This window comes from Panthera onca, chromosome A2, assembly GCF_046562875.1.
Source record: "Panthera onca isolate mPanOnc1 chromosome A2, mPanOnc1 haplotype 2, whole genome shotgun sequence".
NCBI lineage: Eukaryota > Metazoa > Chordata > Mammalia > Carnivora > Felidae > Panthera > Panthera onca.
The window spans coordinates 76,339,149-76,356,729 of record NC_138340.1 but is presented as its reverse complement, the minus strand read 5'-3'; the positions used below and the strand labels follow the sequence as shown (position 1 = coordinate 76,356,729).

General features: G+C 38.2%; 1 protein-coding gene across 2 annotated transcripts in view; it reads right to left on the bottom strand.

Annotated features, from left to right (window-relative positions):
* Nucleotides 1–720: 720 nt before the first annotated feature.
* PNPLA8 (patatin like domain 8, phospholipase A2) overlaps nt 721–17,581 on the bottom strand; it is a 43,923-nt gene continuing 27,062 nt past the window's right edge. Inside the window, exons 9-10 of one of the 2 annotated variants that reach the window (XM_060632240.3) lie at nt 9,038–9,233; nt 721–2,100 (exon numbers count right to left, since the gene is read on the bottom strand). In XM_060632240.3, the coding sequence (XP_060488223.1) occupies nt 1,826–2,100; nt 9,038–9,233 (471 nt within the window). In that variant the 3' untranslated portion in view covers nt 721–1,825. Of the gene's footprint in view, nt 2,101–5,072; nt 7,859–9,037; nt 9,234–17,581 lie in introns of those variants that run through there. The other variant, XM_060632241.3, reaches the window with a different exon arrangement.

Genomic DNA, 17,581 nt, shown 5'->3' with positions numbered 1-17,581 from the left:
CTCCCCTCTGTCCCCCCAGACTGTATGCTGTTTGTGACTTCCTTCCCTCTGGGAAGATTCCTTGGGAATCTACTTTCTCCTGGATAAAATGGGGTGTGGGAGGAGCGAAGGCTCACAGTGTCAAGTTAACCCAGGCCGGGCTCTCTCCTGCCTCTAGGGGAAATCCCACGCAGCCCATTTGCCTCTAGAGACAGCTCTACCTGAGCTACGATTTTTAATAAAGATTAGTATCTGTAGCAAGAACAGAACTGAAACATGGCCAGCATACCTTTTATTACAGAAATAAGAATGTTGAGACACTCAAAGAGGCCTGGGCATCAAAACCATTTCTATTCTCTGTGTTTTTTATATGATGTGTTGGAGAATTAACTACATTTCTAAAATCGACGATTTTTCCTCTTTGCTGCTTTGAAAAGAGCAGGTAATTCTACCAAGCACTAAGACTGAAAACTCATTTTCACATCTCTTCCCATGGTTTGCTTGTATATTTGCAGAATTTGGATTGCCGTAAAAAGAGGACGTAACATCTTAGAGCCAGCTTTTCTCATTCGATCAATAAAATATCCAAAGCCCAGAGCGCCTGTCCCCCCTCCTCCAGGTCACAAACAGGACTTTGCCTCAGAGGTGGGATTAACATCCAGACTCTCAGCTCCCCCCAGCACTCTGAACCATGCCTCACTGCCTCTGTGAATTCACGTTACAAAGAAGCAAGAGCCATGCCCAGGCAATGGGGTTTAGCTTTAGTTGATGTGTACACAAAGCAAAAGGCATTTACCTTTTTTCATTTTTCTGGACAAATCTAAACATGATGGAAGGCTTTATATGACAGATGGAGAGACAACAAAGCAAAGATGAATTTGGTTGGCATAAACAATGATTCGGGTCGGTACACCTACAACCTCCGTGAAATCCGATGGTTAAAGGAGTTAATCAGGTAAAACAAAACATAATTTTTTAAGCACACTGTGGACACGTATATTCAAATGCTTACAACAGGTGGGAAGAAGCTACGTTACGAACAATAAAAACTTTACAAATGACATTAGCCTTTCAACAATACATTATTTCAATAGTTTATTTTTGTTAAGATAGGGATATTTTCTCAGTAAATTCAAATAGTTAATTTTATAACAGTGAATGGATAAGCTAGAGCTAGAAAAGTTAACACCCAGCACTATCTTGAAATTTCAGGTGGAAAAGTGGTTGATTGGAACTTCTCCTCTCTTTATGAGCCAAACAGTGCTAAAAGAAACAAATTTTGAATAGAACTGTGTATCTGGTTCTTTCATATTTCAAATGTGAAAGTCCTCTGATAGAGAAATTCCACGTTTCTGCACCTGTTTTGATGTCATTACAGTCAAAGGCAACATTTGGATCCTAAAATGCAGCTGGTCAAAACATCAGTGACGGAAATTTAAGAAATCGGCTTTTCCACTAACAGAAAACCAGTCATCAAACAAATTCAACATGATTATGGTGACTAAAGCAAAAACATCAAGTGTAGTGGTGTCACAGCTCTTGCTTGGCACATATATTAATACATTTTCAAATATCAAACAATATAACACCAAGATCTACTAAAACCAACTAGCACAGAAAGATTCCTAAAGCACTGTTAATTATGAACATCATAAAAACCGAATCCCATATGAATTCTGTAACCAAGCACACCCTCTGTGCTGCACAAGCCGGTCTGAGCACGTCTTTCTTCAGGAATTCTCCGGCATCTCAAGGCAAACTCGGGCCAAAGCCCCCAATTCCTTACTGAATTCACTGCATCTTCTGAACAGGCCCTCACTTAGGGAGATGGATACGCACACACTTCTCACAATTTTGAAAAAAATGGAAGGCCTTCGTACATGTCAGTTTTTAGTTTTATCCAATCGTTAATTTTCTGCAGAGTTGTTTTTTCTTGACTTAGTATTTTTGCAAGTTTTTTCATTTTTTCTTCATTTCTTTCGATGTACTTCAACCCTTCCAGCTGCAGCTGATTGAGCTTTTCATTTCGGCTTTCGTCTAAAGGTATGTTTTCACACATGACAGGATTAAATCTAAAATAGGTGTCAGGAGGTAACAGACCATCAAGCATCACATGGACTTCTGTTAAAACAAAGAGAGAACAGGGTAGATGAGAAAACGGACTTACTCTGCAATGATCTAATTTTATCCTTATTTAAAATTATCTTCTTTTAAGGCAAATTACAAAGCCTTACTTATTTCATCACTCCAGCCCATTAGAAGTAGGTTTAAGGAATCCATACTAATGAATCTAAGGAAATTCATCTCCCAAGATACTTCTTCCTGTAATTCTGCTACTTGCTCCTTTACACTCTTGTCGCTGTTTTCGGTCATACTGTTAGCCACCGCTGAAATGCCTTTCCAACTTGTTTTGTTTTTAATGTTTATTTATTTTGTGAGAGAGAGAGAGAGAGAGAGGGAGGGAGGGAGGGAGGGAGGGAGGGGCAGAGAGAGAGGAGACAGAGAATCCCAAGCAGGCTCCACACTGTCAGCACAGAGCCAAAAGCGAGGCTCCATTTCACAAACCTTGAGATCATAACCTGGGCCGATATGAAGAGTCGGATGCTTAACTGACTGAGCCACCCAGGTGCCCCTCTTTTTGTTTTTAATTTTGGGTATCATCTTTATGGAGGTATAATCTATCTACGATAAAATTCACCAGTTTTAAGTATATAATTTAAGAAGTTCTGACAAATGTATACCTTTGTGTAATCACAACAATCAGGCCATAAAACATTTCTATCACCCCAAAAAGTCCTTAATGCCTTCTTAATAGTTCCTCCTCTCCTTACTCTTTGGCTTTTCTAGAATTTCATACAAATAGAATCAGAAATACATAGTTCTGTGTCTAGCTTCTTTTACATAGCAACACACTTTGGAAATTCATCCCTGTCATAGTATGTATGTATCGATAGTTTCTTCCTTTTCACTGGTGAGGAGAATTCCATTGCACAGATATACACCACAGTTTGTTCTTTCCAGTTCTGGTTCTCTCCGGTTTTTAGCCAGTTGGAACAATCCTACAGTAAGAATTTACATATAAGTCTTCTTGTGGATATATGATTCCATCTCTCTTGAGGGAATACTCTGGGATGAAATTGCTCGATCATATGGGAAAAGTGTGTTTATCTTTTTTTTTTAATTGAAGCACAGGAGACAATGTTACATGTTTACTTTTTTAAGAACTGCAAACCATTTTCCAAATGGCCACAGCATTTTGCATTCCAACCATTAATACATCAGAGTTCCCACTGTTCACATCTGCCAAAACTTGGTATTGTCAGCCTTAATTTTAGCCATTCTAGAGAATGTGTGGTGGTATTTTGTGGTTTTACTGTTCATTTCTCTAATGACTAATGATGTAAAGTCTTTTATGTACTTTTTAGTCATCTGCATATGTTCTTCAATAAAGTGTTCAAATATTTTGTCCATTTTTTTCTGAATGTTTTCTTTTATACGTTATATTTATATAATGTATATATGTATATATGTATATATAAATTCTCTATATAGTTTAGATCTGTTTATGTATTTGGTTCTGATAATGGATCAGATACATGTTTTGCTAGTATTTTATTTCAGTCTACAGACTATCTTTTCATTTTACTAAGACTGTCTTCTGAAGAGCAAAATCTGTAATTTGATAAAGTCTACTTTATTTTATTTTTTTTGGTTCATGTTTTTTGTGTCCTATCTAAACAATCTTTACCTAAACTAATGTCATTTAGATTTTCTCCAGGGTATTCTTCTAGAAGTTTTATAGTTTCAACTCTTATATTGAAATCTATGATCCATTTCAGATTAATTTTTGTATATGGTGTGAAGGGTCAAGGTTCACTTTTTTGACTACAGCTACCTAACTGTCCCTATACTATTGGTTAAAAAGACCATCCTTTCCCCATTTAGTTACCTTATTAAAAATCTTTTGAGCTTACATGTATGGATCAATTTCTGTACTATTATGTACCATTCATTGATCTAAAGGTCTAACATTATGCAAATACACAGTCCTTTGCTTACTGGAGTTTTATGGTCTTGAGATCAGAGAGCAGAAGTCCTCCAACTTTGTTCTTTTTCAAAATTGTTTTGGCTCTTCTAAGTCCTTTGCACACCCATATAAATTTTACGGTCATCTTGTTAAATCTCCACCCCAGAAAAAGGCTGTCTGCGTTCTCATAGCAATTGCATGGTGTCTATAGATCCATTTGTGGTGTGCCACTGAAACAACACTGAGATTTTCCAATTCATGAATACGGTATATCTACTGCTTTACTCAGTATTTCTTTAATTTCTTCCAGTAATATAGTTTTTAGTGTTCAGGTCTTGCACATTATTTGCTAAATAATTCCTTCAGTGTTTAATATTCTCATGCTATTATAAATGACGTCTATCTTTGTATATATTTAATTTCAACTTCCAGTTGTGAGTATGCAGAAATATAATTGTTTTTTACTGACCTTGTGTTCTCCAACTTGTTGATTCTAGGAGCTTTTTAATAGATTCCTTGGGATTGTCAACATAGACCATGGTGTTATCTATAAATATTTACTTCACATCTAATCTATCTGCTTTTTATATCCTTTTATTGCGTTGTAATACTGGAAAGGACCTCCAGGACAATGCCAACTGGAAGTGATGAGAGACGTCTTACTCTGCTCCTGATCTTAAATAGAAAGTATTCAGTCTTTCACCATTAAATATAATGCTAGCTCTAGGTTTCTTGGGTTTTTTTTTTTTTTCATTCTTTATAAATGTCCTTTGTCAGGCTGAGGAAGTTTCCTTCCGTTCCTAATTTACTATGAGTTTTTATCATGAATGGATGTCAAATTTTGTCAGAGTCTTTTCCACATCTATTGAAACTACCACAAATTTTTCATGTTTTAGTCTATTAATATGGTAAATTATATTGATGTTTTTAAATGTTAAACCAACTCTGTATTCTTGGGATGAATCCTACTTGGTTATGCTGTATTCTCCTTTTTATGTATTTCTGAATTCAATTTGTTAGAATATTTTAAGAATTTCAGCATGAGGAAACTAATCAGGAATTGGTATTTTTATGTACTTTACAATTTTTTTTTTTTTTTGCCTGGTTTTGGAGTCAGGGTAATGCTGGCCTTATAGAATGAGTTGGGAAGTATTTACCCTTCTTCTATTTCTTGCAAGTGTTTATGTAGAATTGCTATTCATCTTGTCAGCTGCATCTTTTTCACTTCAGATAGTGTATTTTTCATCTCTAGAAGTTTGATTTGGGTCCCTTTTGTATCATTCATTACTCTCCTTATCATGTTCAAGTCTTCCTCCAGCCCACTATACATGTAAAGCCTGCTTTTAATAGCTACTGTAATGTCCTTGTTTGCTAATTGCCTATCTATCATCTGATTCATATCTAGGTCTGTTCTCATTGATTGGATTTGCTCTTCTTGGTGAAGGGTGTCTTTTCTTGGTTCATTGTATGCCTGGCAATTTTTTATTGGATACCAAACACTGTGAATTTTTGTTTTTTTTCTGTACTGGAATTTACTGTATTCCTTTAACAGTGTTTGATTTTATTCTAACAATGGATGCTGTTAACTGGATTCAATTTGATCTTTTTGAGGATTGCTTTTAAGCAGTGTTAGAGTGGATCCAGAGCAGCCCTCAGTCTAGAACTAATCTGATGCCACTACAGAAACAATGCTCTTCTGAGAACCCCACTGCATGATCTCCTGTAACACAAGTTCCTTCTATTCTATTGATAAAAATCTGAGCTACTCTGGGTCCTATGTGAGCTCCAAGAACTGTTCTAACCTTCCTGGTGGTTCTTCCCCTGCCTTGGGTAGTTTCCTCATAGGTATGCACCAATCAGTACTCAAGGGGACTCCCCTGTATGTCTGGAGCACTCTCTCTATGAAGCTTCCTCCTGTTATATTTTGCCCAAAAATTCTAGTTTCCTTGGCCTCCATGAACTATAGTTCTGTATCCTATTCTGCTTTTTCAGGTTCACCCCTCACTGTGCTGTAATCTAGAAATGCTTTTTAGGTAGCAAGCTGCACAACTGCAAAAATTGCTTCATTTATTTTCCTTCTCTCAGGGATCACTGACCCATTACACCTCTAGAAGTTTGATTTGGGTCCCTTTTGCATCATTCATTTCAGACATCTAATGTCGGTTTGGTTCAGTCTGCTAATGGTTTAAGGTGAGAGGAAATGTATGGTTTCTATTATTTTATCATGGCCAGCAGTGGAAGTCTTAACCCTCTTTTAAAATGCCTAAACCCTATTCTGTTATTAAGACCTGTATCAAGTCTAATTCACTTCTTTTTAAAAAAATTTGTTTAAATGTTTTATTTTTGAGAGAGGGCGAGTGGGGCAGGGGCCGACACAGAATCTGAAGCAGGTTCCAGGCTCTGAGCTGTCAGCACTGAGCCCAATACAGGGCCCAAACTCGTAAACCCTGAGATCATGACCTGAGCCGAAGTCGGACACTTAACTGACTAAGCCACCCAGGCGACCCTAGTCTAATTTACTTATTGTAAAATCTCCACAATAACCTATTTTAGTTTTCTTATTCCCCTTCTTAATTCATAGTTTTAATCATTTACAACTATTCACCATTTATTAATTGATAATACTTTAGACTGAACTAAATGGAATTGCATTTTTTTTAAACCTGGAAATATTTTTATTGATAAATGTTTCACGTACTTCTATAATACCTTGTTTTTCTTTTCTTTTTACCATTTTGTTTATTTTAATTTACATCCAAGTTAGTTAGCATATGGTGCAACAATGATTTCAGGAGTAGATTGCTTAGTGCCCCTTATCCATTTAGCCCATCCCCCCTCCCACCTCTCCAGTAACCCTCAGTTTGTTCTCTATATTTAAGAGTCTCTAATGTTTTGTCCCCCTCCCCGTTTTTATACTATTTTTGCTTCCCTTCCCTTATGTTCATCTGCTTTGTATCTTAAGTGCTCATATGAGTGAAGTCATATGACATCTGTCTTTCTCTAATTTCGCTTAGCATAATACCCTCTAGTTCCATCCACGTAGTTGCAAATGGTAAGATTTCATTCTTTTTGATTGCCAAGTAATACTCCATTGTATATATAAACCACATTTTCTTTATCCAATCATCCATCGATGGGCATTTGGGCTCTTTCCATACTTTGGCTATTGTTGATAGTGCTGCTATAAACATGGGGGTGCATGTGTCCCTTCGAAACAGCACACCTGTATCCCTTGGATAAATGCCTAGTAGTGAATTGCTGGGTCCTAGGGTAGTTCTATTTTTAATTTTCTGAGGAACCTCAATACTGTTTCCAGAGTGGCTGCACCAGTTTGCATTCCCAGAAACTGCAGTTTTTATAGTTCAAGAACCATCTAGTACCAGCAATTACATACGTTTCACTCAATTTTTTCATTAACTAGAGTGTAAGTACACTAGAGTGGAAGCAGCATTACTTGTTTCTTGAAAATTCCAATTAGTCCATCACATGCTTTGCACCAGATACACAGAAATATTTTGAGACTGGCTGATTAGGGCTTCTTTTTCTCAGCAGATTATACAATCACAATATTGTATAGACCTAGATATATGCTTCTTGATAAGAATGGTGGTAATTTCAGAGTCTGATGAAAAATAGTAAGAAATTTTCTTTTACTATTTTTAAATCACAGATCAAGCACCATTCTGTTTTAACTTCTCACTTGCATGTCCATAAAAATATGCCACACGTATCGTATCGCAGAAGCAGTGTCATGCCATCCTTAAGAAAGTTGTCTTATGCCACCACAGGCACTTATTTCAATGCAAACATTCGGAAGTTTAGTATTCCGGGTGTAAGTCAAATGCATTTGTGCTGTGATCGAATACAGTAAAAATGTAATGGGGAAAAAAAAAAAGAGAGAAAAGAGTATTTTATTGATTTGATGACAAAATTTCAGATAGTGAAAAACCCAGTATATAAGCTTCTCTTGGGTTGTCATTAATAGATAAAAGTCCTTAGTGGGGAGTTTAAGATCCTCATGTAGGCTAATGACTTGACGATATGGAAAGAATGAGATTCAGAAGCAAGGTGCTGTTAAATGGTGACAATTCTTTTTAAGAACTGAATAACGGATTTATAAAAGACTTAAAATAAAATAGTAAAATAAGAAGATCTACATCTCAAGGCCAAAACTGGACACTCAACATATACTCATTGACTGCCTACTATGTGGTGGGCACTGCAGTCAACATAGTCAACTGGAGAAGTTTCCACCTTGTATTCTTGCAGGATAGAGAGACTATAAGCAACCACACAAGCAAATATGTAATCCATATCCACACAATGAGAGAATGCTCTAGGTTGGAAAAAAAGAGAGAGAGAAAGAAGCAGGGTAAGGAGGTTAGAATGACATGGTGAGGGGGTGGAAAGGAATCAGGAACAGTCTCTCTGAGGAAGTGACATCTGAGCAGAGACCTGAATGAAACAGGGAAGTGAATCAAGAATAAATGTGGGAGAAGACCTCACAGAGAGAGCACAGCAACTGTAGAGGTCCCGAGGCAAGAGACTTCCTAGCGAGTCTGAGGACAGCAAGAACTAAAGTGTGGCTGGACAACTTGACAGAGGGGGGCCATGCGAGGAGAGGGGGAGGGACGCAGCTCTTAAAGGACCTGGTATATTTCAGTGATTGAGGCTTTGGGGTTTTGGTCTAAGTGTGATGGGAAGCCTAGAGGGTTCGGAGCAGGCTAAAGACAGGATTTAATTCACATTTTAAGAGTCTCCAACCAAACCTTTGTGCTAATCCTGCTTCAGATACTTCTCCAACTGTACCCAGGCAAAGGTAACACACCAGGGCCCAGGTGAAGAACAGTCTCTCTTCTGGGGTCACTGAGAAGAAATGAGTGAGGAGAAATGGAAACATAAGATTTGCTCCCCTACATTCGTGAGCCTCCCGTGTAGACACAACACACTCTTTTGTAGTCGGCAGCGGCATATGCTACCCAAAAGTGAACTTGAGACGTTACGGTGCTTTAAGGTGGCAAACAGACTAACCTTCTGTATCCGTAGCACTGTTGATAACATTCGACAGCTTGGTTTTCAAGCTCGTGTATGTCACAGAGTTTCTCACATCACTCTCGTACCGCCCGGTGCCCAGAGACACGATGCACTCCAAGGGCACGTCTGGCCAAAGACATTTACACTCGTGCATGGCGAGCGCTGAGGGGTTATTCAGAAGCAAGCCTCCGTCCTGCAAAACAGGAGTCAAGAAAATATAGTGCAGAACTCTGAAAAGTGAAATTCCATTTTACAAACATGAAAACAAAGCTGTATTTTAAACAGTTTGAAATTTACTCACAAGGAGAGTAGTGAACGGAACAAATTATTTAAAAACAAGAAGTTCCCTTAAAGTATTTATTTTGTATACCACAGCTTCAAAAAAGACAATGGGAAAATTCACTGGCCTTATTACACTTTCCTTCCTATTATGAAAGTTTTTTAACTTCTTCCTTGATCGCTTTGCATATTTTTCTCAAAACTACTAAAACGAACAGAATTACCTTTTAAAGATATTATCCTTGTTCAGTGGTCACTATAGAGTCTACATAAAAACTGACAAAAAAATTGTGGTTCTACCAAACGATTAAAACTAGCTTTTTGTTCATAAGTCAAATAGAAACAAATTAATTCAACTAATTTCACTGCAACTCTGTGAACAATACAATTTCAAAGTATCACATTCATTAAAACACACGTATCATCTAAACAAAGTAGGCAAACCTTGTAATGCTAAGCATTTATCAATCATAACTATTATTTTGAAGAATTCAGAAGGAGGATTAAACATGCCAAAAAAAAATACTGTAAAACTGTAGAATAAAAGTATATAGCCAGCCTTGCATCACTGGGATAAACCTCTCTTGGTATTAGTGTATCCCTTCAATCCTGAAAAACTATAAACTGTTGGAAAAGTTACTCCTTCTAATACGCCCATATCGCCCTCTCTGTAACTGTCTCCCATTAATTCCAGATAGTGCCACACAGATTTGGTCAGCTTCTAAGCCTACGGTCCAGTCATTCATTAATTACTTGCAGGTTTTTGATAACCCACATCCCCTTGCCTTTGTGCCTTTGGACATGCTATCTCACTCAGAACACTCTTTCTCCAGCCCCCTTCTTAGCTCAACTAACTCCCATTTACTCTTCAAAACATGGGCCAAAAGTAATTGATCCAGCAAGAACCTAAGTGAAATAATCCTAACATGTTGAGCTGAAAACAGTCCGTCTCTACTGGAAGATAAGAGACTGCCGAATTCTGTACTAGTACACTGAAAAAGAATTTTGAAAAAAATAGGTTTTCCTCAAGAATAGGAAGAGGAGATACAAGCTTAAATTGGCATGTCCTAAGGCAGTACACACGTGAAATACAGGCACTGAGATTACAGTGACACAAATATTACGGGATAAAGATCTATAAAGAAGTAATATTTTTCCTTAAGACCTGTATTTTCAGAATTCTTTTTCGTTTTTATTTTTTTTTTAATGTTTTATTTATTTTTGAGAGAGAGAGTGTGAGAGAGAGAGCAGGGGAGGGGCAGACAGAGAGGGAGACACAGCTTTCAAAGCAGGCTCTAGGCTCTGAGCTGTTAGCACAGAGCCCAACGCAGGGCTCGAACCCAAGGACCGTGAGACCATGACCTGAGCCAAAGTCGGAGCCCCTCAAAATTCTTTTTTAGTGTACTACAGCAAAATTATGGCAAACTAGGATCTTGGGCAAATGAGCCACTTTGCATGGCTAAGTTTTCCTTAGGACAGAGTGTGTGTACAGGGGTGTGCATTTAATAAAAACCCTTTCTGCAATAAGCCATATGCTTTTCAAAAAAGAATATAATGATGATGTTTCAATTTTCTCTTGATGATTCAGAATTGTGGGGGAAAACACAGATCAGAAATATTGCTGCTTCTAATTCCAATCTCAGCTTAGCTTCTACTTCCTAGCTCTTTGGCAGAGGCATCACGACTTTTAAAAATAAGATGTGACTTGATAATTTCTAAAATTTTAGGATTAGGTACTACACTGAGTGTATAGGCTCAATGGCAACTTATTTTAGTACCGGCCCTAGAACTTCAAGAAGTGTTTGCCGACAGCCTTTCCCCCAGTAATCTGCAAGTTTCTGACAAAGGTAAAAAGCAGTACATGCGGCGATCCAAGCTCCAGTGAGGTAGTGATTTGACTGTCTTTTTACAAAACTGGGGACTCAAAGGATCAGAGACTTCTGCCAAGTGGTTTCCTTTCCTTGTGGAAAATCACCTCCCCCACCTCCCCCACTGCCAACACTACTGTTCTCTGGCTTCAAGGCCCCATTAAAAACATGCAGCATTTTGCCTTGGTAACGAAGTGACCAGTGTCACTAAAATTTCTCACAGACCACGAAAGAGAATCGCACCTTACCTTTTTGTGAATTTATGTTCCGTTATCTTAGGGGGAGGGGGAGGATTTATTTCATAGATCACAGATAATGACAACTCTTCATTATTTTAAGCGTTACCAAAACGACTTTTCAAAAACACATATCTCAAGTAACACCCTGCGTCGGTGAGATTACACTAGAAGGCAGCAGCACAGAAATGTCCCAGAGGTAACTGGCTCTTTACTTATGGAACAGCCGATGCGAGCCTAACAGTCCTTTATTACGGCCCACGTCATTCATCCCCAGGGTGTAGCCTCAGGATTCCTCTGGGGTAACAGGCATACACGGGATTTGCAGAAAAACCGTTGGGTCACGCGTTTTCACTGCTCGTTTTGGTCTCTATTTCAGGATGGGTTGTTTGCTGCCACTTCCGATCTGATCTCTACCTCCCCCGGAGGCGCTCATCTCCATCAATCTCTAGCGTCATCTCTTCAAAAGAATGTGTTTTAGGTATCCACACGTGTTGACTTTCATGAGAAAAGGCTATTCTTTCGAAAGACATCTCCAGTCAAGAGGGGCCCGTTTATTCGCAGGCCCACCACACTTCAGCTCTTTGGCTGTTTTCAGAAAGTCCCTTTGTGGCTGATAGAGGCTTGAGTTTCGACTGTCGCTGAAACCTACAGACTGCAGAAAGCTGGCCTGTGGACGGCCTCAGGTCTGGGACACAAAAAGGGGGAGACTGGGTTCTGTCATTTGTCACCCGACTGGCAGGAGGTGTCCTAAGAAGGGGGAAGCTTCCCTCCCTTGTCTAGACTAAGGAAGAGGGACATGTGTGACTGAAGCACACACACCAGCATCGTGCTTACCTTTATTACAGATCCCACAGGCCTAATTTTCAGTGTGCGTGTTAGGAAAACAGTTAAGTCATTCCGAAACCCGAAACAGCATGGCAGAGAATACACACAAACGATAAGAATCTTAAACGGATCAAAGTGCCAGTTAAGACCAGGAGAAGTAAACCTTCTGTGCCACCGAGTAGGCTGCCTCGGTTCATCCAGCAGAAACTCGGATGTCCGTCTACGCCACGCCAGGCCGAAAGGCGTGCCAGCCTCGAGTGTGCCGAGCCTGAAGCAGGTGAACCGACACTGTGTCTGCTGGAAATGATCACCGTGGAGGGTGGGATGGTTTTTAAGGTTTTTAGAGCTACTAGGCTCACTTTCCTCAGACCCGATAGGGGCTAAATCCACCTGTTATTCTAAACTCCAGTGTCTTTGCGCCATTCAACATTGCCCCTCAAGTCCCTGAGCCTGCTTGCCACGGACACAGTCTTTCACTCCTCCTGGACGTCTCCCGCTGTGCTGTACGGAACTGCTCCACAGTTGAAACCGCCAAGGTCATCTCACCTTCTTCTGAAAGTGCGCTCTTTAACAGAAATGTGGCTCTTCCCCAATACTGTTTCCCAGGTAGCTGTTGATTCTTTCATATCTCCCATACTTTAGTGGTTAGGAGGACGGTGTCCTATTTATTCTTTAGTGTTCCTTCTAGACCATTATTAGTCTCAATCCACTTGGAAAATTCATGTGCTTTAACGGTTCTGCTATTCCCCCCAGCCACCACCACTGTTGTCACCTGTCACCTCCCCATTCAACAAACTGGTGAGCACCTGGCTCACAGGCTTCCTTACTATCCCATGTGGGAAGGGGTAGAAATTCTTTATCACACCCCACGTGACTTCACAACTTTCTAACACCCTAGACTCTCAGATGCTCAATCCTCTTATCTTCCAAATCCATTCTTCCATCTACTCTCCAAGGTCACACATTAGCTCTTGTTATCAAGATAGATGGAATCATACGGTATTCAGTGTTTTGAGTCTGGTTTCTTTCACCTAGAATAATGCTTCTGAGATCCATCTATGTCACTGCACAGGTCCGTAATGCATTCCTTTTTATTGCTGAGTTGTATTTAATTATTTGGATGTATCATAGTTTATCATTCACCAGTTGAAAGGAACTATTTTTAAATTTAGCTATCTTTAGGGTGCCTGGGTGGCTCGGTCGGTTGAGCATCTGACTCTTGATTTTGGCTCAGGTCATGATCCCAGGGTCGTGGGATCAAACCCCATATGAGGCTCTGTGCTGAGTGTAGAGCCTGCTTAAGATTCTCTTTCTCCCTCTGTCCCTCTCCACTGCTCACGCTCTCTCCCTCTCTAAAAGAATTTTTAAAAATTAGCTATCTTTATACATCTGTTGACAGTTTTACATCGGCCGTTTGTACTGTTTAACTTTGTGAAAACCTACTAGGATTCCTTGAATGTAGGTAGCAATAATTATTTCGTAAAGGCTTCTCAAATATAAATTTTAATATTTTCAACTTTTTCCTTTGTTTTCAATTAATAGGACATTAGAACAATACCTATCACATAACAGAGACATTTCAGAACAGACATTTCACTTCTAATTCAGCAAGAAAGTTACCTCTTTTAAAACTTTTGTTTTAAATTCTGGTTATACTCTCTGTAACTTCTAATCATCTCAGTATTTTAGATGGAATACTTCACTATTATAAAAGCCCATAAAGAAGGGTCAGAAAAGACAGAAAGGGGAGAAATGATAAGGGGCAAGCAAGGTGTAGCAAAAATTGATAATAACAAAACCACTCCCAAATTAAAGAGTTGCCAGGTTTCTAATGGTTTTAATAGTCATGCTTTAAATTCCCATTCCTTTACCTTTACCTATTTTCCATCAAATACATGCAGAAGTTAAGATTTTTGTGTTCACTCTAGTCCACGGAGAGGCACACCGTCCCTTGAGCCCTGTTATACTTAGCCCACTCCTGTCAAATGCCTCTTCTATCAGGAAGTCATCAGGCTAATGTTACGACCGTGGTATTTCCTTTAACCTTTCCATTCATTTAAGTATTCATATTTACAGTTATTTATTTATTGTGTATTTGCCAGGCCCACTGCTAGATGCTCATGTAAAAAAGACTTAAAAAATGAACTGATTGCAGGGCGCCTGGGTGGCTCAGTTGGTTAAGCCTCCGACTTCAGCTCAAGTCATGATCTCAGCTCAGAGCCTGGAGCCTGCTTTAGATTCCGTGACTCCCTCTCTCTCTGCCCCTCCCCCACTCATGCGCGCGCACGCACACACGCGCACGCTCTCTCTCTCTCTAAAATAAATATTAAAAAAAAATGAACTGATTGAATAATTTGCTACTTATCTCTCAGAGATACACACAGGATTGTGTTTTAATAGCAGTACATCATACATGCACTTAACAGCCTAAAATTTAAATACTTTTGATTGATTTTAATGTACATTTAATCATTTCAAATCATACGGAATCCCATCCAGGAAATGACCATTGCACAATGTGAATGTCTCCTAATCATCTCATCTCAGCTTATTCTTTTTTGAGTTAAAAAAAACTTTGTTTCTTATTATGGTAAAATTCACCAAACATAAAATTGGTCCTTTTAAGCATTTTTAAGGTTACAATTCAGTGGCATTAATTACATTCAGAATGTTTTACAACCATCGCCACTGTCTATTTCCAAAATGTGTTTATCACCCTCAAGAGAAACTCTAAAAGCATTAAGCTCTCCTTATTTCCCTCCCAATCCCGTTTCTATCCTGCCCTACTCATTCTTTCTCTCTCAACTGCAGTGGAAACGTCTTTGTAAAGCCAGTCCTGATAGAATAAACCACTTCTTACCCCTGTACATATTTTCGTTATTGAATTTATCCTGTTACTATTTTCCTGTGCTTATATTCCCCTCGCTTGAGCTATTCGAGGGTAGGACCCAGGAAACGCAAGCAATAAACTGGCACTTATTAAAACCTTTAGGGTCTTCAAGGTTAACACAGTTTCTGGCACTGAGCAAGCAGTCACTACATTTTTGACCAGTTATACTGAAAATTAATAGTTGTGGCCTGGCGCAGGCACAATCTGCCAGGTGCCAGGCCGGTTCTTTCTGCTAAAGACACTATTTACCTGGAACATTTACATGAAATAACACAATCCCTTTTAGGTTAATGTATTCTGAGTTCTGGACATAACCTTTCACAATGTAAATTAGGCCTAAGACAGATAACATATGAAAATCTGTCATGAAAACCTTTAGTGCAAATGAATTTATCAGGGTCTTTCTCCAAAGGCAGAGAATTAATGATTCAATTCTGGAGATGGAGATGGGAAAAGGTAAGAGAGAAGGGACATGCATATGTCCAAACTCATCAAACTGTACCCATCAAATATGTTCACTTTGGGGTATATCAATTGTATACCAATAAAAGTTAAAAAGAGAGAGAAGGGATAATTTTATGTAAAACGCACTATTTCAAGATAGATACGATGCTACTTGGGCAGGGGGGAGAGAAATAATAGATTAGAAAACTACTCAAAAAGAATTCCTCTCACTATAATTTTCTAAGACATGTAATAAACCTTGTAAATATTACCATATTCTTTTCTTTATAGGAAAAGGCAAATGTAATCCATACATCTACCTACTCGCACCTCTTAATTATAGCACTGTTTTCAATAACTGCTCAAACAGAATGTTAGTCTATAATTTATACTCTATGTGGTTCCAAAAGGATATGAAGTAACTTACATTAAAACATATGTCAGACATGACAGTTAAAAGAGATTTTAAAGATGAGTCTGGAAATACCTCAATTATTCAAAGAGCTCAGGATAAGAGGACTGTAATAAGTAAGCACCATATTTTAGTTTTAAACTTCGTAACAAGTTCTGAAGGGTTGGAAAGGAACTTCACTTGAACGTTTTCTTTGTTTAAACGATCAAGATCATTCACATCTTAGAATGTTCTAATCAATCTTTCACGGTGTCCTTTCAGTAGAAAAATATCCCATTTCTTCCTCATGTTTGGAAGAGAATAAGAAAAATATTCTTAACAATAGGGCTTGCTTAGAATCCAGATTTCATTTAAATATGATTAATTAGATGTGCAAATCTTCCCGAGTCAAGTCACTGATTTACATCCAAGTATAGTCTCTGTACATGTGATTACATGCTTTACATAAATTTTGTACAATAAGTTATTTTAATCTGTAGCTCAACCTAAATTCAAAGATTATGGTCATCAATATAAAAATGGCTAAGCATGAAAAGAAATATCACTAGTCTAAATGAAATGGAAAGAGAACCACTTGGATTACTTTGGTTTGTTATAATGTATTCTCAAGGACTGAATTAAACTTTAGAGCTACTTCCTCTCAGATGAAAAAAAGAAAAAGAAAATGAGATAACTTCTTTGGAAGTCTGGGAACACATGGTCCTGAAATGCAGTAACTTATCATTTGAGACTTCTACTAATATTTGGCATAACTGCGATTTTGTAGCATGACAATCATCTTAAAGTTATGTTATAAACCTTAAGTACTATGTTTTGAATACACGGTCTAAATTTATCTCCGTTTGTGACATGGTGAGAAGAAGAATATGCAGAAATCATTGTTAGAACAGCAAGGTACATATTAAAGTAAGAATTTTATTTTGACCAATAAGTCTTGAAACCAATGTCAGAAGGACTCTCCAGCTAGCACTTTCTGCCCTGAGTGGGTGGAAGAAAGAAGAAAGGCGAGCAGGGGAAGTGCCTTACATAATTCAACAATGACTGATTTGACAAAGTAAGAAACAGTCTGAAGTGGCTCCAAAGACAAAAGGAATCCTATGTTAAATTTGTGACTACAAAGATTGTGACACTACTTCTAGAAAGACAGGGGAAAATGGGATAGTTGACCATAACATTTTAAAATATGTGTAAGGTACTATAAAAACATAAGAGAAAATAAAACTGATAAAAGTATTTGTTATTATAACATTGACACATGTAAACTGAAATTATATAGTTGATGTGTAGCTCATATAGACAAACGATGTATGTAGGAGCTTCTGAATGACATCTGAAAATCTTTATCAAAATAGTTTTCCTCTCAACATTTATCCAAATACCAAATACATAGAGCACAACAAATACTTCACTGCTAGAGAGTAAAGTTAAGGTTAGTAGCTCTATGGAATGAGACTGACTTTAAGTGGGATATCATCTACAAAATTAAGGATATATAAAACATATTTTGGTAGTATCAGCTGAAGAGTTTTCGTCACTTTTTTATCATTTAAGTCAGGAGTTAAGATTTCCATGAATAATGGGAAA